The following is a 24,118-nucleotide window of genomic DNA, read 5'->3' on the forward strand; positions in this document are numbered from 1 at the left end:
TCGATAATTTGTCAAATTTCACTTAAGTCTGTCGATAATTATAAAAAAAACTGTACACACACCGCGTGTGCAGAGTGATTAGTATATAATACTCTTTGGGCACATGATTGTGCAATTGTATAAATTATTTTTTTTAACAAAAACAAAAATGATTAAAAAATGTATGATAAAATGAAAAAAAGAAAAGAAAAATACCACCCCATCCGACCAAATGGTCAGTCTACCCTCCTTTTGTTTAATATATAATAGAGATATGTATGTTGATTACATATACTTTTCATGAGATCTATTATAATTACAAAAAATCTAACTAATTTTGAAAATTAAATGTATTTTATCTTATCAACCTTATATTCGCACCCGTTAACTTTAAAAAATTACATAGACATCCTCATAATTTTTTAAATTACAATAACCACTTTTGTTCGAGTATGTACATTTAAAAAATTAATTTAATAAAAATGTAAAAAAAAAAAAAGAAAAAGAAAAAGAAAAGTTACAATTTTTGTTCTGTATATTTATACTTTAAAATTTTGAATTTGATTTTATCTAAATGTGATTTTAATTTTATTTTTTTAATTTTTTTAACAATTTCAATCATATTTCTTTAAAATTATGATATAACATTACATGTGTGAGTTTCACGTTGATGTTACATTTAAAAAAATACTAATAAAATTGAAAAAATAAAGGATTAATCCTGAAGTCAATTAACGTAACAAAATTTGTAATTTTTCATGTAAAATAAAATAATTTAGAGAATGATTTTGTGAAGAAATCAGATAACGTAACAAAATGGTGATTTTTCATTTAAAATAAAATATTTTAGAGAATGATTTTATAAAAAAAAAAAGAAAAATAGCTGCCACGTTATCTCGCACGTCGCACTCCACGTCACCCTTAGAATCCAAATAACGAGGATGTCTGACGTGGCATCACATTTGTCTCTCCCTCTTTCTTCGAAATTAACAACCAAAATTCCCCTCTATTTTTTTTGCAAATTTTTAAATTTTAATAATATAATATATTCCATTGTTATTGAAGGAAACCAACGCAATATCTTAGCCGTTAAAATCCTAAAACAGAGCACCCTCACAAATTCACCCTTCGTAGGAAAACTCATTAGCACTGAAAGATCCAAAACAACGATGAATTTCAAGCCGCTGGAGCCGCGCTCAGCCTCATCGGCTGGAGCGTCATCCGGAACGAGAGGCTCGGTTGTGACGGCGGAGAAAGCTCTCTCCTTCATATCCAAGGGTTGGCGCGAGGTCCGCTCCTCAGCCGACGCCGACCTGCAGCTGATCAAGAACCGAGCCAATTCCTTCAAAAATATAGCCGACAGAGAATTCGAGAATTTTCTTAACTCGGCTTCGAAATCACAGTTTAGTGTTCCCACGATTACCGCGTCTGCTACCATGAGCCCCGCTCCGTATGGGGAAATGGACTTTGTGAAGAAGCTGCAGCCGAAGATTTCGGAAATAAGGCGGGCCTATTCGTCACCGGATTTCAAGTTTTATCCGCGGCCGCAGATTAAGCTTGATTTGCCTGCAATTAGGGACGCGATTGTTTCGGAGGTGGACGAGGAGGATGAGAGAGTTAGGTTCGGGAACTGGAGTAGGGTTAGGTTTAAGGACAGGGAAAGAGACGAGGGACAACATGGGGAATCATGGGAACCTATAAAGACCTTGCAGTCGAGGCTTAGAGAGTTGGAGCAAAAGAGTTCGAGTGAGATCATAGAGGGAATTAGGAACAGCGAGTTCGTGGAGAAATTAAAGTCAAGTTTGGTAAGTATTTTTTCGTTCTTTATTTATGTGTATTTTGTATGAGAATGTTTTTTTTATGGCTAGTTTGATCGAGTGATTGGATACTAAGGGTCAAGTAATGTAGAGTTTAGGCAGTCTTTTATTATGAAGCGGAGCTCTTGGTGCTTACTCTATAATCTTTCAAAAATGAATATAAGTAGAGGACTGAAATTGTTATTGGATGTGTAAATTGTTTCTCCGTGGACATGAGGATTCGGAGCCCCCTTTTCGTAAATAATCTTGCAATTACAACTGATGTGGTTTGAACCCAAAACTATACTGGGAGATCGATAGCTCTTCTACCGAGCTATATTCCGCGTCGTTTGCATCAAACCCGTTTTTCGTATTGCTTTAAACATTAAATATTAAAAATCTTGGAGCTTTGATTCTTAAAATAATATTTTGGTTTTCCTCCTACCATCTATATCTCTGTTAGATGGCTTTTATTCAGTTTGTTTCTTTTCTTACTCCGTGTGATAGTTAAACATGAATATTTCTTGTGTTCAGGCTTCGGCCACAATCTTATTTTCTGATTATCGTGGTCATTCCCTTCTGACAAGTTACTGCTTTTATATCATCTTCTAGTGCACCATTTTGTTGACTGCCTTTCTTGTTGTAACTTGAGTTGAACTGCTTCATTTGGTTTCATTTCGTTAGCTATTTTGACATTGGATTTCTTTGACCAAATTTTCTTTTTATTTTGCAGAAATCAATTTGCAAGGATGCAAATGAGTCAAAGGTTGGCACTTTCCTCAGAAATTATATGACATGAAATTCCTAGATATTTCTGTCATTCTGTATTTTGTAGATTTTTACTTCCAGTGTTTTTTATTGAAAGAGAAGAATAATGATGTTAACAAGGATAGATTAATAAAATCTGGAAATATCTGGAAGTATTTTTCGTTAAAAAATATAAGTGGTAATTTGACCACTTTCATTGAAATGCCATTAAATGTTATACTAGTAAATTCATCCATTATATACTCTCACATATTACGCCGCTTTACTTAATGGTTTCTCTTCTTTTTTCTTCTACCTGAATACCTGATCCAGGATGTTCCACCCCTGGACGTGCCAGAACTGCTAGCATGTTTAGTTAGGCAGTCTAGTCCCTTACTGGATCAACTCGGTATTAATAAAGGTATGTAGTTTTTTATGCGATAAGTTTTGTTCTATCTTATTGTTAGCTTGAAAGTTCGATTAATATCCCAAACATTTAGTTTTTAATTTTATCTAATTGATTAATTTTACTAGTCAAGTTTATTTTTGTTTCGTGTTTGCTGTTATAATATGTTTTTTGTTGATTTCTTCTGGGAGCCTAAAGTCTAGGAGCAAGCTTTTCTTGAATTCGGATGTATCTTTACTCGTATTCTCATTATCCCTGGAGATGATATGTCCTTACATGGTGTACAAATGAGGACAATTTTAATTAATTAGAACACGATTCTATTTACTCACTAACCTGGCTACAACCCTTCTTGCGTTTTGGCTCCCGAGTTGTGGTAACGTAATAAGCATTGAAATGTTTAAGCATCGGAATATTATAAAATTACCTATTGTATTGCAGCTACATCTTGATCAATATCTTGTGCAGGGAGCTGTCTTATTTAATTTTTTGCATTTTTTATGACTTGCATCTCATCCCTTATTGTCAAAGTTTTTTCCCAGGTTGTTTTATCTTTATAGAGTGACTTCCTTAGAAAAGTGTAGTTGTTCAAAAGCTGTTTTAGGAACCATTAAAATCTCTCTATTTTTATTCAATCAATCAAGGATGGTAAATTGTGTCGGGTTTTCTCAGGGTTTTCCAAGTTGGGTCTTTGCTTCAACAATGTTGCTGTGAATACCTTTATCTAGTTTCTAATTTCTAGACTCTTTATAGGATGCTTAATGCTGTTGTATTCGTGGCATTTTTATTTTGGTGGCAGGAATATCAGACAAGATAGTGGAAAACCTTTGCAGCAAACGCAAAAGTCAACTTGTTTTTCGTTCGATACCTTCTGGAGAGTCGTCTATTGTTGAAAGCGAGAACATCAGTGATGAGTTAGATCTAAGGATAGCTAGCGTTGTGCAAAGTACAGGGCATTGCTATGAAGGTGGCTTTTGGAGTGATGTAGGAAAAAATGATGTTTCTGATAAGAAGAGGCACGTGGCAATTGTCACCACTGCCAGTCTTCCTTGGATGACAGGAACAGCTGTAAATCCGCTCTTCCGAGCTGCATATTTAGCAAAATCAGAGGAGCAGAATGTTACACTCTTGGTTCCGTGGCTTTCTAGATCAGATCAAGAGCTTGTTTATCCCAATAATCTTACTTTTAGCTCCCCTGAGGAGCAGGAAAGTTATATATATCGTTGGCTTGAGGAAAGGGTTGGTTTTAAGGCTGACTTCAAGATATCATTTTACCCTGGAAAGGTAGTAGTTTCTGAAAGAAGTTATTTTTTCATGAGCTAGCATTCATTATGCAGAGCTAAAACAATTCATGTGGATGGATATGTTATAAAACTGTTTCTACATCAGCTAATTTAAAATACTAACTACAGTCAAACACCAGATTGTATGTCTATTGAGATTGAAGTATATTTATTCCTATGTTCAAAATTTTCCGATTAAATAACATGATTCAGTAAATTTTAATAATTTAGGACACATGCAAGTTTCAATAATCTCCGTGAACATGGTTGGGCTGTTTATACAATTCTCATATCTCATAAGCTCTTTGATTCGTGATTTACCTTTCTTGTTAATGTCCTTAGTTCTCAAAATCAAGGCGGAGTATTATACCAGCTGGAGATACATCTCAGTTTATATCGTCAAAAGAAGCTGACATTGCAATCCTTGAAGAACCAGAACATTTGAACTGGTATCATCATGGGAAACGGTGGACAGATAAATTCAACCATGTGGTTGGCATTGTTCACACAAATTATTTGGAATACATCAAAAGAGAGAGGAATGGTGCGCTCCAAGCATTTTTTGTCAAACACATAAACAATTGGGTTGTGAGAGCTTACTGTCACAAGGTACTGGCCTTAACTAAATTAGTTTTATCTGAGTTCTTGCTAATCCTTGTCTCACCACTATAATGTAGTCTAGTTTTTCAACAAATTAATTGGATACCTAAAAATGAGTTGTGCTTCTGGTTTATGGACCAATTTAAAGTTTGGTTCTGTTAATAATTATGGAGTTCATTGCTCTCTGTAGGTTCTCCGCCTTTCTGCTGCAACTCAGGATTTGCCTAAGTCTGTAATTTGCAATGTTCATGGTGTAAATCCCAAGTTCTTAAAGATTGGAGAGAAGGTAGCTGCTGAAAAGGAGTCTGGACAGCAGACCTTTTCAAAGGGAGCATATTTCTTAGGCAAGATGGTTTGGGCAAAAGGGTACAAGGAGCTTATAGATTTACTAGCAACACACAGAACAGATCTTGACAGCTTCAACTTGGATGTATATGGCAATGGAGAGGATGCTCATGAAGTCCAGAGCACTGCTAAAAAGTTTAATCTAAATGTCAACTTTATGAAAGGCATCGACCATGCAGATGATTCCCTTAATGGGTAAGTGTCCTTGAATAATCTTTTCTTTAGGTGTATGCACATCACTCGGATATAATTTCACTTGTGTTATTGGCAGTTCAAAATCATATTCAACTTTTGACGACATGTATTGATTTGTGTTCTCTCTTGTCACATGAAGGAATTATCTTCCAGTTTTCATTAGGAATTTTATGTTAGCCATTAAAAACTTTGAATCGTGATTCAGTTATGGGTTTCTGTAAGCTTATATAATCTATTTCTCGGCCAAAATCGGCTTTTTCAAATATCAAGATTGGTAAGTATACCATGCAGAACGCAGTACCCTGGGGGTTTGAAACATGAAGAATAGCTTCAAAATTGTCTAGGCTTAAATAAATGTGGTGGCGTGGCGTCGAATAATTGCTGATTAAGTACATTAGGACATGGTTACAATAATGCTGAGTATGGAACTAAATCACCTTTTGGAACCTTGTGATTTCTGTTTGAAGAAAAGCACAGACCAGGTTTCCCTGGTTCCTAAGCAAACTTATTTTAGTCAGCTTTCTCAACATTGCCAATTCGAATTCGTTCAGGCTATCACTTAGCTAGACATTTCATTAGTGAGACTTTTTTGAATCATTATTAACTCGTCTCATTAAGCTGTCAACTCGGTTTCTTGAGCAACAATAATATGCGAGCATTAATATTTTACCTAAAAAGACCGGTCCTAACTCTTCTGTGATTGTGTTATATTTTTAAATATTTGTTTCCATTTTACGAGTATTAGTTTTGCCTGCAGTTACAAGATCTTTATTAACCCAAGCATCAGTGACGTACTCTGCACCGCTACAGCTGAGGCTCTCGCCATGGGTAAATTTGTTGTTTGTGCCGACCACCCATCAAACGAGTTCTTCAGGTCATTCCCCAACTGTTTGACATACAAAACTCCGGAAGACTTTGTTGCGAAAGTGAAAGAAGCTATGGCCAACGAACCCCAGCCTCTCACCACCGAGCAAATCTACAACCTTTCATGGGAAGCCGCCACTCAGAGATTCATGGAATATTCAGAGCTCGACAATGTCTTGAACAACACACACAACACATATACCCAAGGAAATAACAATAGTGATATTAAAAAATCAACCTTATCGCCGAACGTGTCTGGAATGGTGGATGGATCATTGGCTTTTGCCCATCATTGTCTCACCGGAAACGAGTTTCTTAGGTTGTGTACGGGTGCGATCCCTGGTACGAGGGACTACAACAGGCAGCATTGCGAAGATCTTCATCTCTTGCCACCACAGGTAGAGAACCCGATTTATGGTTGGTAGATAGGAATTAACTTGATCGTGAACCACTTTACGTTTGATACATAAATGATGTTTTTAGGGTATTACATTAGCTTGGAGTTGATGTATTTCGGTTTTGTTTTATTCTTTTTTCCATTGTTTTGACTTCTGTAGTTATCAAAGGTAAGTTGCTGTGACAGACAGTGAAATGTAAATATAAGCTAAATTTGAAATACGTGAAGTGGCTGCCGGGTTTAATTTTTGATTAGTTAAATTCATAAATGTGTAATTTGTGGTTTCTTGTTTATTATCACACATTTCTGGGGCAAGGACTGCAGGAACAGGCTGTGGGAATTAACTATTTAACTCAACTTTTTCTGAAATACTGAAATCTCAACTATATAAAAATCGGAAATTATTAAAATGACCAGACTAGGTGAAATGATAGTAAAGAATGAAATTATTTTTCATACCTTGTGTTTGCTTTTGGTAAAATAGAACCAAATTGAAATATCCGATATTTTTAAAATTCTAATATTCATTTTTCGAAATAGCTGAATCCAATTTTCCAAATTAATCGGTCATATTAGACTGACTAAATTTAGTCAAATTAATAAAGTATTTATGTGATAATGTATAATGAGGAAATTAGATAGTATGATTCATGACAAAGATATTGTAACTCAGTTATACATCTCTACAATTTTTATTAATAAAAAAATTAATAATTTACTCGCATTTGTTTATTTCTTTGAAATATAAAAATTAGTCGGAAAATGAACATAGTCTTGTACATGCATCATCACATAAATTTTTCCCGGACATCCAAAAACTCGTATATTTACAATCTCCGTCCTAATAATTTCTTCGTTCACCACAAGACAACCATCGTGCATGGCATGCGATAGTGTATATATCGTTAACATGACTCATGAATGTCCCAAGATGTTTGTTTTTGGAAACCGGCTTTTTGGGAAAGTTCGTGGACAGATCCAGAGATTTCATCGACACGCTTAATGATGTCGATGAGCATGGAGGCAACCGCGAGTAGTTGCATCATTTCTTGGATATCTTGTTGAGGTTGCGAGATGTTTTTGAGGATGGATTCAAACTCATCGGCCGCGGATTTGGAATTTTGAACGTGGGTTTGGATAGCTGACGATGGAAATTTAAGGATTTTCATGGCGGAGGCTAAATCTTTCAGGACTTTGGCAGATTCTGAGCTCATAGTTGTGCATGGCTTTTGAAGTTTCTTGCAAATTTCTGATGCAGCCTGCATAAATTAATCAATACTCCATCGATCATCCTTTTTTAATGCTCTTTTACTATGTGTTAATCAAATCTTGAAAGACATTCTAAATATTAAATCATTAATTTTTGTGTGTGTGTGTCTATATATATACATATGATACCTTCAGTTTGGAGTTAACAGCGTATCCATCAAGAGCTTTGATATGACAGGCACACTCACTGGCAAAAGCTCCAATCTTCAAATATTGTTTCCATGGATGATTGAATCTAAAACCCCCATGCCCAGGCTCCCACCAAGCAAAATTTGCCTAAAACATATGAATTTCGCACGAAATAAATTATCTGTTATTGGACAAAAATATCGATGGAACTCTTATATGAAATAACTAAATATTCGTGTATGTATTTCCTTCAATAAAATGCTTAGAATTATATATTGTTACCAAAAAATTAATCGCACTCAACGACTCAAATGTTATATTTAGATCCCAAAAATTAATAGCTTTACCAAAGGATTTATAATGTGATTTGAATAACTAGAGATTTTCCACTTACCAGAGATTCCCTGTTAGTCTTGGAACCAAGTACGCTTTTATAGCCGTGGAGGAATGACTTGTCATTATTATCACCTGGAGAATAAAAATATTCGCCCCCAAAACCTGGAAAATTGATCAAGCAAGATTTGAGAGACCCGACCCGAGAACCCACAACAAAATTTCCCACACAAAAATGTGTCATACCATCCAAGTATGAAGCAAGCTTTTCAATATCTGTAGCAACCTGGTCATGCAAATCTTGACCCGCCCAAACGGGGCAAACGAATATGGATAATATCATGCAAGTTGCCCCGCCAATGAGAATTGTTGACAACCTTTGATGCGCCAATTGCAGGATTTCGACCACCCGGAAACCCGAGACCGCCACCAGGGCGAAGGTCAAGATAAATATAATTACTCCATAGTCGCATTTCCTCTTCACACTCGGGTAAAATCGCGTAAACGTAGCCGTTGTTGCTGCATTTGTGTTCGCAAAGGATTATAATCATTTATATATATATATATATATATATATATATATATACACACACACTATTATGAAATACAAATACAAACCCGAAAAAAAAATTACAGAGTAATTAATTTATAACATAAACATAATATATATTTAATTTCCAGAAAGCGAGATTATTAAAAAATATGGGGTTTTTTTTTTTTGGCAAAAAAGAAATATCGTAAAACGATAATGATTATTTATACATTGTACCTAGGACAAACACCGAAATTGCAAGCACGACAGGTTCTCCCCTCTTGCCACAGAGATTGGCTAAGTACTCGGCTCCAAGTCCTAATGCGCCAGCTACCATTGTTGCACAAGTTCTGTTCAAGCTTTTTGATAGTGTTCCACCTAACCAAAAACAAATGACAAAATAAATAATGGAAAATTTACATATTAATTACATATTTTTATTTTAGTATTCTAATAAGTCAAATTTTAGTGTGATTACAATAATTTTGTTTCTTTTACAATTTTAGTACATTTGACATCGTAATAATGATGTAGCACCGTTGATTATGGAAACTTAATTATACAACCATTTTTGCTATTTTTCCTTAAATGATATCATTAAGTACACCGTTATAATCAAATTATTCAAAGGCCTACACTTTTTATGTATATGAAATGAGAATGAAATCTAAACAATCGCGATAGGGTTTTGCATTCTGAATTTAAAAAATGTTAATAAAGTGACTTTCTAAGTATTGGGTATCTCCTAAATTAGTATGATATATATGAATCAAATCACAATTGTGAGTGGTAAATATTTGGATTACAAACACATATATATAGAGTTTTGGTATGTTACACAATAATTGTACTCACTTACGTGAACATCGTTGAGGTGACACTCACTTATTGTATGTAATGAAATATATCAAAATTATACATCTAATAGGTGAATGACATCTTATCGATGCTCACATAAGTATACAAGGTGAGTATCTAACATATCAAAACTTATATATATTTTTAACTTACCGACTGTGTATTCGAACACGACAACAACGGTTAGAATAGCCCACATCCCTGCCTCTCCAAATCCATCATATAGAGGCCTAAAGTAGTATAACAAGGATACTAATGTAAGAGCCAATCCAACTTTCATCGAGTGTACAATTCTTCTTGGATCATCTTCTCCGATTTTCTTTGTCGTTTTTGCAAACTCGACTAATCTCGACCTTAAAGTCGTGACCGCGCCTTTAAGATAGTCATGCGTGCATAATACAATTCCATGCTTAATATCTTGATTTGATGGGTTGATCGTCTCCATAGGCAGAAATTTTGGATAGAGCAACCAAGCCAAGGAAAGTTGTACGAGTGAATGGTGTGATGTCGTTAATGAACTAATGTGGAAGTATAATATTGATTTTGTGCGTGATATGGACATATTGGGAAATGTGCAACTTACGTCAAAAAGTGCAAAATTATAAAACAATAAATAATGTACGTAGGTTTATGTCTTAATTGTATGTTAGAACCAGAAAACCCTCATAATTAAGAGCTTAGTTGCACGAGCTCAAGTACTTGGGCCAATAATATCATTCAAACCGTTTGACAACACACGACAATATTTAATACTTTTATAAAATATTTTTTCAAATTCCTTCGTGATAAAGATTGATTCCATCATCCAACCAATTTTTTTTTTTTTGGCTAAAATCCAAAATTGAAGTCAATAATGAAGATAATTATGAAGCAAATTCATTTCATTTTATCCAAATTAAACCCTCCACCATCAATAATTTCACCGCCTTAGAGTTATCACACCCCTCTCTCTCGTCTCTCCGTCCCGCGGCCTCTTCTTCCTCGCCGCCGCATCCTTCGGTGACGATTGTGAATGAAATGGAAGGAGAGACCATAATATATTTTTTCCTACATTTTCTTTTTAAATATGATTTCATTCGTTTATTTCTCCAAATAATTTGTCCATAATTTTTGGGAGATTATGATTAATTTTAATTCTCTCAATATCAATTATCTTTATTGTGTGTGTATATCTATCTATTTTGGATTTTATGAAATTGTCAAAGTACAAATTTCGATAAGCTGACTTCTGAGTTTAAACGTACGGTTGGCTATTCAGCGACCACGTACGGAAGTGGGATTTATGGCGCTGCGAGTCTGAATGTCTGATGCCACCATATTTATGTAGTAAATCCAAAAGCAAAAGTATAGAGTTAAGATTTAGTAGTATTTAGTCAATAAGTCTTGCAGTTGGGATATCATACATTTATTACAACTTGATAAATTCTGCGTTTCTGTAAATTATTTATCTCAAAATAAATAATTTGAAAAATAATCAGAATGATCATATAAGTTTGCTATTTTACGTTTTGGTTCATGTAAATTATGTTATGTTTTGATTTTATTTTTGTTAGAATATAAATGTGATATCGAAAAATATCGATGTGTCTGACGTGATGTCATAAACTCCTTTAAAAATAGAGTAAAACCAAAACATAACATAATTTACAGGACCAACACCGAAAATTGAATACTTACAATACCAAAAAACAAAACGAGAAAACTGAAAGATATTAAACATTGGAAATTTTTGAGGTTATTTCTCGCATTATGTATTGCTCACTTAATTTATATTATAATAGACTATTATACCCTACTCATTTCAACACTATACCTCTAAATTCTAGTTTATAAATCTGAATGAATTACTATAAAACACCATGAATTTTAAAAACAACAAAATATATACTATTTAAATAATAATTCCAATTAATTATGAACAAATATTACAAAAAAACCATTTATAATATTCTTAATTTTGATATAATATCTATTTTTTTAAAAATATAAATTAAATACAAAACAAACCGTGAAAAAAATATATATACGCACACAGTGTATACAATATACACATTATGTGTATATTGTACACACACAGTAGGATCTTTTAGTCATTTTGGAATGTGAATATTATTTGGGCCGGGTAGTGTACCCAGCCCACAACCCATGTCCAGCTGCCCAGGTTAACAAAAGAAAAAAGCCCGACCCAAACCTTTGATTCCCCAACAGAAAACGAACACTGTCACCATAAATTCGAAGGAAACTAAGCGAGATCCAGATCGTGGTTGCCATTTCTTCCTATCCATTCATTACGTTGAGGGCGTGAGCCATACTTCGAACACTACAAGGTAAGGAGCGATTTGCATTGCTGGGTCTTTCTTTGGATTCACGTTGCTGAATGGTTGGTTAATCGAATTTCCTTGTTGAATTTTAAGTGATGATGCTAATATTGATGGAAAACCATGTGGATTAATAATGTGTGCTTTGCAAATAGGAGGCGGTTGCATCAGTGAATTAGTAATATTCTGGGCAAGTTATATAATTTTGTGTTAGCATAAAGCTAATTTCTTTATAGAGGTTGTGAGGTTTCGTTGTCGTGTCTGAAATTTTGGAGCTGCTTTTACATGTGGGAACAGATAAAACAGTTGAGATTGACACATTTATGACAATTTATGAAATAGTAGTGTTTTATTGATATGTATGGTGACTAATGTAAGTTTTTTTTTTTATCATTGACTCAAATGAACTATGAATTTACATTTTGATTTGTCGGAGTTAGATTCACACTGAAATATGATTTATTCATAATACGTATCTATGTTCCGGGAATCATTTTTCTTGGAAACTGAACTGTCATTGCTTTAGCCAAATACAAAATATGAGATTGCTTACCTTCGATGTTAGTGTATGAAATGTTGACTTTGAATTAGCATGTTAAGTGCTCGATAAAAAGATAATATGGAGAAATGAGTAAAAAATGCCTCAAGAAAGCGGAAGGTTATAATGTACATTGGTTTCATAGCGAATAACACTAATATATAATTTTATGAAAAGACAAAAATTAGTTATATTTCGGTGAAGCTTGAGTTACTAAAATGGATAATTAGATTAAATATTGAATGATTCATGATAACAAGTTGATAGGTAGTGTATTGTTTGATACTAGAGCTGGCATTCTTGCATCATGGTAGTCCAACCCCACCACCGTACATCAAAACATATGCATTTTACGATCGGGTGACATACAAAAACATCTAACGAAATTTGAATATATGGAATTGATTGATTTTTTCCATTGAAATAGATTGTTTGATCCAGTGTTTACTGATGTGTTGGAACTATGGATTTATTATGAGAATTGATTGTATACACACAAAATGCTGCATCATTTTATTTTGTTGTACGGTAATCCATATGGATCTTTATTTGTTTTTACCGATGCCATTAATTAATAGGAACTTATCTCCAAATATCACCAAATTTCTGGCTAAAGATTGATTATTTTTATGCTTACAATTTTCACTAAATCTGAGGACTGAATGCTACTTGTCTGAATTTGATCTTATTAATCTTCTTAATTTTAGTACTTATGGATGTTTCCCATGTGATTCATATCATTTTTTGCGTGCTTGTTATAATATAATGGCTTATATGAATTATGTAAATTTTAACTGCACTGGGCATATGTCTGGTGTATGCAGATAATTTGTTGCAATTTCTTTAAAGACAACCATGGAGACTTTTGTTGATGCTGCAAAAAAGGTAATTACGTTAGTCTTGCAACAAGATTTTCCTTGAAATATTGTTCTGAAGCATAGCTGTTTTTCCATCACAAGTTCACAACAGAATTATAGATGCAACCCCTTTTAGTTTTTCTCTTAAGATTTATATTGCTTGAATGATAATTTGTGAAGTTTTTGCTGAGAAAGGCCATTCTGACTCCTCCTCATTTTGCCTGATGTGAAAGTTCCGATAAAATTTTCCACTCTTTCTCTCAGTGTGCATGCTCAAGCACATACATGTTCATGTACACATTTATATGCACGCATATGTTTGTGCACTTGCATATTCACAAGTATATTGTTATAACATAATCTCATCTTCGTTTCACTTTAACGTTCATTATACATATTCAGATTGATGAATTATAAATAAAACTACAATGTTGTCTGCACGTGTCTGCAAAAACGTGATTTAGGTCTTTGTTCTATTTTTTCCCTGAACTTTTTCCCCTATTGAACAAAACAGAATAAGGGGAATTCAGTTCCATGTAAATGACCATTTCCAGTGCCAAATGGTTATGGGAGCCCGAAATCTTTGTAAATTGTATTGTTATGGCCCAGCTGCCCGAAATAACTTCGTGTTTGCTCTTAGTAGATGGAAATAAGATGTTTTTATGTAATCAAGAAACGTTCCCTTCCTTGGAGTGATTTTGCACCAATTTTCCTTCCTAAAGACCTCTTCTCTCTGTGGACAGAGTTCTAATGTATTAATATAATTGGTGCAGGATGCAAATGGAAGTGTACAAAACAAGAGTGTGACAGTTGTTTTTGTCCTGGGTGAGTTTTGGTTTTGATTATGTACTTATGTATGCCCACATTTTTTTTTGTGTATTCAAAATAACCAGTTGGAAAATCAACTCTTTTTTTTCTGCTTATCGAAACAAATTTGCATGGTGAAGATTGTAGTTCTCGAATAATCTGCATCTTCTCCTTTATAATTAAAGACCTACCCTTTTTCATTTTTGTTTCAAATCCTGATGTTATTCTGATACATTAATTTCTTTCTCTCTTCTAACTTGAGTAGGTGGCCCTGGAAGTGGGAAGGGCACTCAGTGTGCAAATATTGTCGAACATTTTGGATATACCCATCTTAGTGCGGGTGATCTTCTCCGAGCAGAGATAAAATCCGGTTCCAAAAATGGGTACGACCACATTGTAGCCATAACACCCAAGAATCAGCACTGGATTTCTTCAATATAAATAAATTCATTAAATTTTCTCCTCAAGTAATTAGGTTTTAAGTCAGCTTTACAACTTGAGCAAGGCCCTTTTTCCTAGTTTGTTATGACTTTCAAAAGTTATTTATATTTTCCACGATATTGTTGTTTTATATTGTGAACCACTAAGTTAATCTTATCAACTGTAAAAGGTTTATGGAATCGCTGACTTGCATGCCTAGTTGATTGGATGATAATATTGTTTTAGATAGTGATTGTTGCTTCATTTAAAAGATGTTGTTTTGTATCAAATGAAGTCTATTCACAAGTTAATGCTTCAACTTTTTAGATGCTCAGTCTGGATAAGCTATGATCCCTATTTTGCTTTAAAATAAAATAATTTTATGCAGTAGGATACCTTTTACTATTGCTTTCTGATTATTTGTCTCATGATATATAGAACTTTGATTGACAACATGATCAAGGAGGGAAAGATCGTACCTTCAGAGGTGACAATTAAGCTTCTTCAAAGAGCAATACAGGAAAATGGAAATCACAAGTTTCTTATTGATGGTTTCCCTCGGAATGAGGAGAATCGTGCGGCATTTGAGTCTGTTGTAAGTCTTCATTTTATACCTCCTCAAATCCCTTAAGGCAATCTACAAAATTTTATTTTATCATAGGGTCGTGTTTCAAAAGCTCGAGTAGGCTCTTTGCATTGAGGGCTCTGAAAAATAAAATTGATTATATAACTTTTATATCCTCACACTTCTGTTGGATTCTCTCCGGCTTTGTATGTCAGACAGGAATTGAGCCAGAATTTGTACTTTTCTTTGATTGCTCGGAAGAGGAAATGGAGAGGCGCCTGTTGAACAGGAACCAGGTTAGGCATAAATTTCATTGATTTTATAGTAAAATTGTTTACAATTCTCTTCAATTTTCATTGATTTTATAGCAACTGTTCTGTTCTTTTCTTGCTTGAAGGGTAGAGTAGACGATAACATTGAGACAATAAGGAAGAGGTTCAAGGTCTTCTTGGATTCTAGTCTCCCTGTCATTGAGTATTATAACGCAAAAGGAAAAGTTAGAAAGGTGATGTTCTCTTCCACCTTACCCTCTATCACATGTGCATATAGAATATAGCCTCCATGTATAAAGTATTTCATTTCAATAGAGAAAGTTAAGGAGGCAATATTCTTTTACACCCTGCTTTCTACTATAGGTGAGTATTAAGGAATGCAATTTGGGTGGGGGTTGGGGGGAGGGGTTTGATTGGAAGAGTGAAACTTGCGTTTTTATAGACCTACAATAATTTTTTTCGTCGATGAGAGGCTGCTGCACCTGTTCTCTCTCCTTTGAGTATGCTCTCTATTATCATCTAGGACGAAGATTTGGATGTTTTAACTTATGTTTCTTTTAATAAAGATTGACGCTGCAGAGCCAATTGAAGAAGTTTTCGAGTCAGTCAGATCAGTTTTCACTGTATCAGGCAACAAGGTAAAGCAGCATCATGCTTTCTGCAACTGCCTTTAATTTTCATGGAAAAGGAAATTTGTAAATTGGGCACAAAAGTGCTGTTGAATGAGGTTCATATAACCTAAAATGGTAATTTTATCTTTATTAAAGCAAATAAAAACGCTCTGTATGTCTGATATTGTATGTAGTTGAATGAATGTATATGATAATCTTCACCTTGTTTACCTAGTAGTATTTATAACATCTTCCAATAAATCTTGGCATCTTGCCATCAACAGTGTAAGACTGTCAAGTAATTTCAAGAAATACTGCCCCTTGCTGGTGGCAAATGCTTCATATTAAGATTTAAACAAATTGGAAATGAAACAGTAATCCGAGCATCTTTACAGTGGGAAATATGAATTTGGATGTTAAATCAAATGCTAACATTTGAATACAAAAGCGAACTGTTTTTATCTTCGAGTCAAATGCCAGCAACTAAACATAAAGTTGTTTTTTTTTCTTTTTTATCCTTTTATGAAGATGGTTTTAGATGTACCTGAGAATGTAATTGTAATTGTAATTGCATCAAGTAGTTAGGCAACACTGTATTTCGTCAGTCGATGGGTTTATCAGAATATTAGCCGTAACATGACTTGATGGGGTGAATAAAATATTTAGATGTAACATGACTTGCATCATTTACAAACATTTTATACTGCTAATAGATTGTTTTCTTATTGCCACAGGCTGCTGCATAAAGTTGTAATTTCACCCAAAATTTTGCAGCAGATTCTGGTCCAGGTACATTGCCAAAATTGCTTTGAGGTTCTTTCAATTTATTTCTTGGTTCAATTCTGCATATTCATTGACGAGTATGTAGTTCTTTGATTTTTGCTTTTACACTCACCCAGCGCTCACAGAGTACTGATATTCCTCTGCAGGTGATCTGATTTTGCATTACTTTCAGTACGTTGATGTCTCTTATCAGTTTTTGCAACTTGTTTATACAATGATGATGTGAACCAACGAGTTATAGTTTTGATGAGTTTTTACTTTTATTTATTACCATATTCGACTGAATAAATGTTTTTGGTATAAAAATTGGGGGTGCATCAAATTAAAGTATCTTTAGTGATTTACATTAGAGAGAATATTGATCGTTTTACTTTTTTCCTTGACTTAGGGTGATTTTAGTAACAAGATGTTAAAAATGATGACTATCAACACTAACACATCATCGACACAATTTATGACCCCAAAAGAAACTATACAGATGGTCTCTTTCATTAGCTTTGTCACATAAATATTTTTCCCTGGCTCTTATATATCCAAAAAATTAAATAACTTGCAATCCCTCTTTTAATAACGATTCTCGCTTATTCACCAACCATCATGTATATGTTTAACATGACTCGTTACCCCGATGCGTTTACTCCTGGAAACCTGCTCTCTTGGAAAGTTCGTGTACAGACTCAGAAATTCTTTCGACACATTTAATGATGTCGATGAGTATGGATGCAACGACGAGTGGCTGCATTATTTCTTGGAGATTTTGTTGAAGTGGCTGGATGTTTTTGAGGATGGATTTGAATTCATCGGCGGCGGATTTGGAATTCTTCACGTGGGTTTGGACAGCTGAGGATGGACATTTGAGGATTTTGATTGCGGAGGCCAAGTCTTGCAGGGCTTTGGTAGATTCTGAGCTCATAGTTGTGCATGACTTTTGGAGTTCCCTGAAAATTTCTGATGTAGCCTGCATAAATTAATCAATAAGCCATCAACCTTTTTTTAATGTTCAGTTATTACGATGAAATTGTTATATGTTAATCAAATCTTGAAATACATTCTAAAAATTAAATACATCGATCGTTTGGACATATCAATGTTCTAAAAGGTGTTGACATTTCTAACCAAATATTTTAGACAAAAGAGATTATTGAGAAAAAAAGTTATAGGAAAATAGTGAGTTGGTATTGGACAGCTTAATCGGGTTACTTTATACCCCATAAAAAATCTAATTTTCTACTTATTGATGAGCAAATTATTAAAAAAGATAGAAATTTAGGGGAAATGGGAAATCACCAAGTGCCACGATTTCGTTTCAACTCACGTATTTATCAAATGCGCAAATCTTATAATTTCATTATTAGATATGCTTTGTAAATTTTTAAGAAATGTTTCTTAGCTTAATTGTATTTTCACTATTTGGAAAAATAAGTTGTGCAAAGTCCACGGGTGAGGAAAAAGTACTGAATTTTCGGTATATCGAAGATTACGGTACGGTAACAATAGCGAATTTTTCGGTACGGTAACGGTATCCAATTTGAAAATTTCGATATATACGGAATACCGAAATACCCAAAAAAATATACAAAAATTTTAAAATATATAATATTTTAAAAAATAAATTTATAAAAATGTTAAAATGTAAGTTTTTTTTCGGTATATACTGATACCGTACCAAAATCTCAGTATACCATACAATTTTAGTATAATCGATATGCTAATTATATTTACCGAAATTTTCGGTACGGTATCGGTATGAATTTTCTTTTACCGTAATTTTCGGTACGGTACGGCATGGTTTACCGTCCCTAGACTGCAAACTATAATTTATTACACGTACACGAAAATTTCAAGTAGTGTTTAATAATTTTAATTGGATTTGCATTTCAATCTACTCGGTTGAAATTTTTTTTTTTAAAAAAATTACCCTATATATTAATTTGGGCATAATAGGGACAAATTAGTGTCATGGTGACTTTTTTCAATCCTCAAAATATTCATTTTTTGGCATGATAAACATAGACAAATTAGTGTTGAATTTTTTTAATCTCCAAAACACCCAATTTTTTGGCATGATAAAAAAATTTATGTGATAGCTTTTCTAAAAAAAACTTTTAAAAATAGAAAAATTTTAATTTGACAAATTTAATTCCTAATTTTTTAAATAATACTAGTCATACAAAAAATCGACTATACGGTGTGTAGAGAGACAATAATAATAATGATGAAGTGGAAATTTATTTGATTTTAATCTCTAATAATTTAGAAAAATATAGTTGAACCTACCCAAGCCAATTTGAGTTAGTGGTATCATACTCTCAAAAATGTGAAAAAAAAATTCACCATGACACTTTTTCTGTGTTTATCATGCCCAAAAAAGTATTTTGGGATTAAAAAAGAGTAAGTTTCTTGTGAGACGATCTCACAAATCTTTATCTGTGAGATGAGTCAACCCAACCGATATTCACAATAAAAAGCAATACTTTTTCATGGATGACCCAAATATACGACCCGTGAGACCGTCTCACACAAGTTTTTGCCTTAAAAAAATTCACCATGAGACTAATTTATTTCTGTTGAAAAATAGAGTTGTCTCAACGGTGTATTCAAGTTAGTGGAATATGTAAACGTTATATCAATAGTCAGGAGTTCGATTTCTTCTACCACCATTTTCTTGGGTGACCGTTTACCTCACTATCATGGTTTGCATGCTATTATATTAACTCGGAAGATTATCTGGTGTACATCGAAGCGACCATAGATTTCCAAGTCATCAAAAAAAAAAAAAAAAAGAAGAAGTGGACCTGAACAGAATTTAGCTTCAAACCAAGAATAAGAAGAAGTTAACATTCAGTCCAAGATCAGTTGAGAGGAGTCCGTAAAGTGGATTGGGCTCTGTCGTCTATGGTTTTCGATTAACGAGTCACTGTGCCCAAGCACTCATTTTCCGGCCTCTCCAGATTTTAATTCCACAATGGACATTAATTAAATTTTAAACGAGAACTTTCAAAATTTTTAGGGCAAATATATACTTATTAAATAAAATTAAACTAATTGGAACATTTTTATTAATATCGCGAGCATGCTCGATTCGAGTCCTGAAACTCAACCTTTTTAAAAACACAATAATTTAAAATTATCGACTAAATCACTATGATTTTTTTTAATTTAAAAAAAAAACAAATTGAGTAGTGCATTTATTTGATTATTTGAATTTAATCGTTTCTTTGTTAGCCAAAAGACTTTATTGGATCTTTAATTTGCCTATCCTTTCTGAAGCAAAAAATGTTCAAAAACCCTAAAAGCGTGAATTCCACAAAGGAGGATCAGCCGACTAATCATGATGATTAATATAATATAATAATAATCAATATAAAAGCAAGAAAATTGGGACTTTTAATTAATGCTTTACTTTTTCGGGGTTAATTTAAATGTGTGCTTTCACTTTTTGTAATGTTGGCATTCTATGAATCACACAATTTACACCGAATTTTGGTATTAAAATCCATAAGCTATGGTTTAAAAAACTAATAAATTAATTGACTCGAGCATTTTTACTAAGGTAAAGCCTGATCAGACTCAACAAAATTAAAAACATTTTGAAATTTTATCTTAAATTTTTGACAAAAAAAAAAAAAAGAAGAAGAAGAAGGCGGTCAAAATGATGCAATTTTCATGCATGCCATTTTTATTTTATTTTTTGAGAATCTGTGCCAAAAAAAATTTAATTTGTATCCTTTATTTAAACGAAAACATAAAGTTAGTGCTTGTGTCTGTTTTTTTTTTTTACGAGAGAATACAATGTAATCGAGTAGGCAACATGTAGGATAACAACTTTAAGGTCACCATCCATTTCTTTTAGGGATGGAATTGATAGTGCCCCTCTTCTTTAATTATTAGACGTCATACCATTTCCTCGTCCTTCTCTTAGAAAATGTAATATGATTTCTTAAAATATATATATATATATATATATATATATATATATATATATTAAATTATTCGCCCAAAAGGATCACTAAATATTTGCATTCGAGGAGTGTAAGATTATTAAAGTTCATGCAGGACCTCTCCTCTGATCTTTTTTAAGATAAAAATGAATAGTTCTTTTATGAGACAATCTCACGGATCTTTATTCGTGAGATCAGTCAACACTTTCTATATTTATATTTACAGTAAAAAATAATATTTTTGATATAAAAAGTAATATTTCTTCGTATAAGACTCAATTTTATGAGAGAGGGGAAAAAAGGCATTATGCGTTAAGTTAAGGTAGAATTGCATTTACGTAGGACCGAGTGATTATCGCTTTATCAAAAGCTATAGCTGATGGTAATGGTCGCACAACAGCTCAAGCACCACGGTTCGATCGCTCTACCAAGCAGAGACAATTATTGCACCAACAATCTCCTTCCCAATAATTGCACTCCTTGCAATCAATGGGAATCGAACACATGACCTTGGCTCTGATACCGATTGTAGGACCGAGTGCTTACCGTTTTACCAAAAGCTATAACTGGTGGTAATGGTGCAACTCAAATATTTTAAACCGCACAGCAGCTCAAATACCACGGTTCGATCGCTCTACCAAGCAGGGACAATTATTTGACCCAAAAATTTACTATCAAAAAATGATTGCTAATGAGTAGTACACACTTAAAATATCTAAACATATAGTTAATTAATTAAATTTGTAAAGTATTAAAGGTATTATGACATTTGGTATCAACGAGGTTTCCCACTTAGTGCAAAATTATAATATCAATTTTTGAGATACGTTTATTTTATTCGAGCTGAACCCAAAGAATTCTCCATTATCTACAGGAGAACGAAGCTCTTTTTACCTACTTGTCGTGCCAAACTTTGGCATTTCTAGGATGGAGAGAGGCCACGTTTCTACTTTTTAGATAGAGCACAAGATTTCAATACCTATCCCACACCACTTTGTTAATAAATCTTCGGGCTAGGTCGATGCTACATGTGAGGACACTGCCCCACATGATTTGAATGGACAAGATTCACACACATATGTGATTTAAAAAAATTAGTGAACCCCATGTATGTGTGGCTAAATTTGGACCCTTAATTCTATCATGGGGGTAGTGCCCCTACATGTAGGATGGAATGAACCTAAATCTTCTTACTTTTCTTTTGCTTGAACACAATAAAATCCCAAGTAAATATGAGCGTTTTTTTTTTCGATTTTATGTTAAAATTATGGATTTTTTCCCGCGTATAAATATTCAAGTATGATGAGGTAAAAAGTATCATTTTAGCCTTCAATAATATCAAAAGCATAAAAAACTTTACCGAAAAATATTGACTCGAGTATTGGAGTGTTTTTGTTAAGAAAATTTCCAATGTTCTTGCATCACTTATTTGTTTGTGGTTTTTAGGCCATCCCATCTCAGAAAATCCAATAGAGTGGAGAACACCCCCCCCCCCCCCGTCACCCGAAGATCATATCCATCCTTTATCCATATGCATTTCAATTTTATACCATTTAAAAACTTCAAATCAACATTCTCCTAATCAATTACGGTAAATTTCATAGCAACAATAGAAAGTAATATAATCTTTTAATTCGAGTATATTGAATTTGTCATATTCATGGACATTCTAGAATTCACCGCGATTGTCGATGTCTATGTTCAAATATTTAAAAATTAAGTCTCATGTGAGACGGTCTCGTGAATTTATATTCGTGTGATGAGTTATCTAGATCTATATTTACAAAGAAAAATAATATTTCTGTATAAATTTAATATTTTTTTGTGGATTGAGTCAAGTTGGAAATATGTCTCACAAAATTAGTATGTGTTATGAACTCATATGAGTTTTTGTGATATTTAAAATAACTTGTGTATGTATTTTATGAAATCCATACATTTATTCGACAAATTCAAGTGTATATTATATTGATGATCACCTTCGAAACACTACATTGATATGTCCACTTCAAAATTGCAAAATCACCGTTGATTTTATTTAGTTTATTAATTATTAATGTGATAACTTATCCAACAAAAACCAAAAATCTCAAAAAATCAAAAGATATTTTTCTAAGCAATATTTTAAATAACTATCTCGAATAATTTCTAAATTTTTTATTAATTTTTTTTATGTATAAAAAGAAGCCGAGAGCCCATGAGTACAAGAAACAATAAAAATACAAAAGAGAAAAAAAAATTTTCATAATCCAAATTTCACCTACTATAAAATGAGTAGATCTCTTGTGAGACAGTCTCACGAATCTTTATCTGTGAGACGGGTCAACTCTACCGATATTCATAATAAAAAGTAACACTCTTAGCATTAAAGTAATATTTTTTCGTAAATGAACTAAATAAGAGATCTGTCTGATAAAATATAATCTGTGAGACCGTCCTCTTACAAGTTTTTATCTTATAAAATATTATATAATCACGCAAGGAGTGCATGATATTAGTTAGTTTGTAATTAAAATTTCGTGAATTGTTTGGATATATCCCTATGCATAAACTCCTAATCACATCGTTGGAAAAACGTGAAACGTTTGAAAAATTAGGAGTCATTTGTGGGGTCCAAAGTTACATTTAACGCATCACATTTCACCGGTCAAAATTACCTGAAAGATGAGTGGAAAATAACTAATTAAAAATGTATAATTCATGCTCTTTTCACTCCCGACGTAGTTGTGAAATGATTTCATAATTTTTTATTTATGAAATGTATTTTTTTATTTAAATTTATATAAAAAATAATATTTTTAACATAAATAATCTAAATAAAATATTCGTTTCATAAAATTGATTCTTAAAACCATCTCATAAAATTTTATGCATGTAACACGCACGCGCGCGCACACATATATATATATATATATATATATATATATATAAGTAAACAAACACAATACAGACAAGACTTTAAATTATTATAATTTTTACATAGACCTACCTGTCTATAGACCTGTCTGTGACATAGACGGGATATTAGTGAGCTTTTGTCCTCTAGAAAACTCCTAGCGCAATTTAGTATATTTATTAAATACATTGTGTAATTTTATAAGCCTTCAAAGCATATAATAAATTTGACATTAAAAAAAGTAACTATAATTTTACATTATGAAAATCAGATTTTACAATTTCTTGTCAGTATGGATAAAGTTGAATTTTTAAAGCAATCACAAAGTCAAAATCAGATTAGAATTTTAGGAGAAGCAACATTACACCGATTTATTT

General features: G+C 33.1%; 3 protein-coding genes across 4 annotated transcripts; 2 read left to right on the plus strand and 1 right to left on the minus strand.

Annotated features, from left to right (window-relative positions):
• The first annotated feature begins 1,052 nt into the window (after nucleotides 1-1,052).
• Nucleotides 1,053-6,866, plus strand: LOC142528906 (digalactosyldiacylglycerol synthase 1, chloroplastic-like). Its single transcript, XM_075634177.1, has 7 exons — nucleotides 1,053-1,784; nucleotides 2,509-2,541; nucleotides 2,856-2,943; nucleotides 3,728-4,212; nucleotides 4,554-4,820; nucleotides 5,002-5,351; nucleotides 6,109-6,866. Exons 1-7 carry the CDS (start codon nucleotides 1,149-1,151, stop codon nucleotides 6,638-6,640), a joined length of 2,391 nt encoding a protein of 796 aa, XP_075490292.1. The 5' UTR covers nucleotides 1,053-1,148; the 3' UTR covers nucleotides 6,641-6,866.
• A 651-nt stretch (nucleotides 6,867-7,517) lies between these two features.
• LOC142528509 (aluminum-activated malate transporter 8) lies at nucleotides 7,518-10,178 on the minus strand. Its single transcript, XM_075633559.1, has 6 exons — nucleotides 9,887-10,178; nucleotides 9,113-9,253; nucleotides 8,590-8,862; nucleotides 8,405-8,508; nucleotides 8,011-8,157; nucleotides 7,518-7,871 (listed from the first exon to the last, which is right to left on the minus strand). Exons 1-6 carry the CDS (start codon nucleotides 10,176-10,178, stop codon nucleotides 7,518-7,520), a joined length of 1,311 nt encoding a protein of 436 aa, XP_075489674.1.
• A 1,756-nt stretch (nucleotides 10,179-11,934) lies between these two features.
• LOC142530042 (UMP-CMP kinase 3-like) lies at nucleotides 11,935-17,260 on the plus strand. Of its 2 annotated transcripts, none has more exons than XM_075635793.1 (10): nucleotides 11,935-12,060; nucleotides 13,414-13,474; nucleotides 14,220-14,271; nucleotides 14,519-14,636; nucleotides 15,112-15,268; nucleotides 15,454-15,534; nucleotides 15,636-15,743; nucleotides 16,077-16,148; nucleotides 16,856-16,910; nucleotides 17,051-17,260. In XM_075635793.1, the coding sequence occupies exons 2-9, from the start codon at nucleotides 13,445-13,447 to the stop codon at nucleotides 16,865-16,867; spliced, it is 630 nt and encodes a 209-aa protein (XP_075491908.1). In that variant the 5' UTR covers nucleotides 11,935-12,060; nucleotides 13,414-13,444; the 3' UTR covers nucleotides 16,868-16,910; nucleotides 17,051-17,260. The 2 variants fall into 2 exon arrangements, with proteins under 2 accessions (XP_075491908.1, XP_075491909.1); XM_075635794.1 differs by having other exon boundaries at nucleotides 11,939-12,059; nucleotides 13,404-13,474.
• The last annotated feature ends 6,858 nt before the right edge of the window (nucleotides 17,261-24,118 follow it).

The sequence above is a fragment of the Primulina tabacum genome, chromosome 16 (assembly GCF_025594145.1).
Source record: "Primulina tabacum isolate GXHZ01 chromosome 16, ASM2559414v2, whole genome shotgun sequence".
Classification (NCBI taxonomy): domain Eukaryota; kingdom Viridiplantae; phylum Streptophyta; class Magnoliopsida; order Lamiales; family Gesneriaceae; genus Primulina; species Primulina tabacum.

What these genes read in the sequence shown, in the direction of transcription:
- LOC142528906 (XM_075634177.1), top strand. Translation starts at nt 1,149, where the DNA reads ATGAATTTCAAGCCGCTGGAGCCGCGCTCAGCCTCATCGGCTGGAGCG. An exon ending in AGGATGCAAATGAGTCAAAG is followed by an intron (nt 2,542 to 2,855) that starts GTTGGCACTTTC and finishes TACCTGATCCAG; the next exon opens with GATGTTCCACCCCTGGACGT. An exon ending in TGAGAGCTTACTGTCACAAG is followed by an intron (nt 4,821 to 5,001) that starts GTACTGGCCTTA and finishes TGCTCTCTGTAG; the next exon opens with GTTCTCCGCCTTTCTGCTGC.
- LOC142528509 (XM_075633559.1), bottom strand. Translation starts at nt 10,178, where the DNA reads ATGGAGACGATCAACCCATCAAATCAAGATATTAAGCATGGAATTGTA. An exon ending in GCTTGCTTCATACTTGGATG is followed by an intron (nt 8,509 to 8,589) that starts GTATGACACATT and finishes TCAATTTTCCAG; the next exon opens with GTTTTGGGGGCGAATATTTT. An exon ending in CTGTTAACTCCAAACTGAAG is followed by an intron (nt 7,872 to 8,010) that starts GTATCATATGTA and finishes TAATTTATGCAG; the next exon opens with GCTGCATCAGAAATTTGCAA.
- LOC142530042 (XM_075635793.1), top strand. Translation starts at nt 13,445, where the DNA reads ATGGAGACTTTTGTTGATGCTGCAAAAAAG. An exon ending in GCCTGTTGAACAGGAACCAG is followed by an intron (nt 15,535 to 15,635) that starts GTTAGGCATAAA and finishes TCTTGCTTGAAG; the next exon opens with GGTAGAGTAGACGATAACAT. An exon ending in CAAAAGGAAAAGTTAGAAAG is followed by an intron (nt 15,744 to 16,076) that starts GTGATGTTCTCT and finishes CTTTTAATAAAG; the next exon opens with ATTGACGCTGCAGAGCCAAT.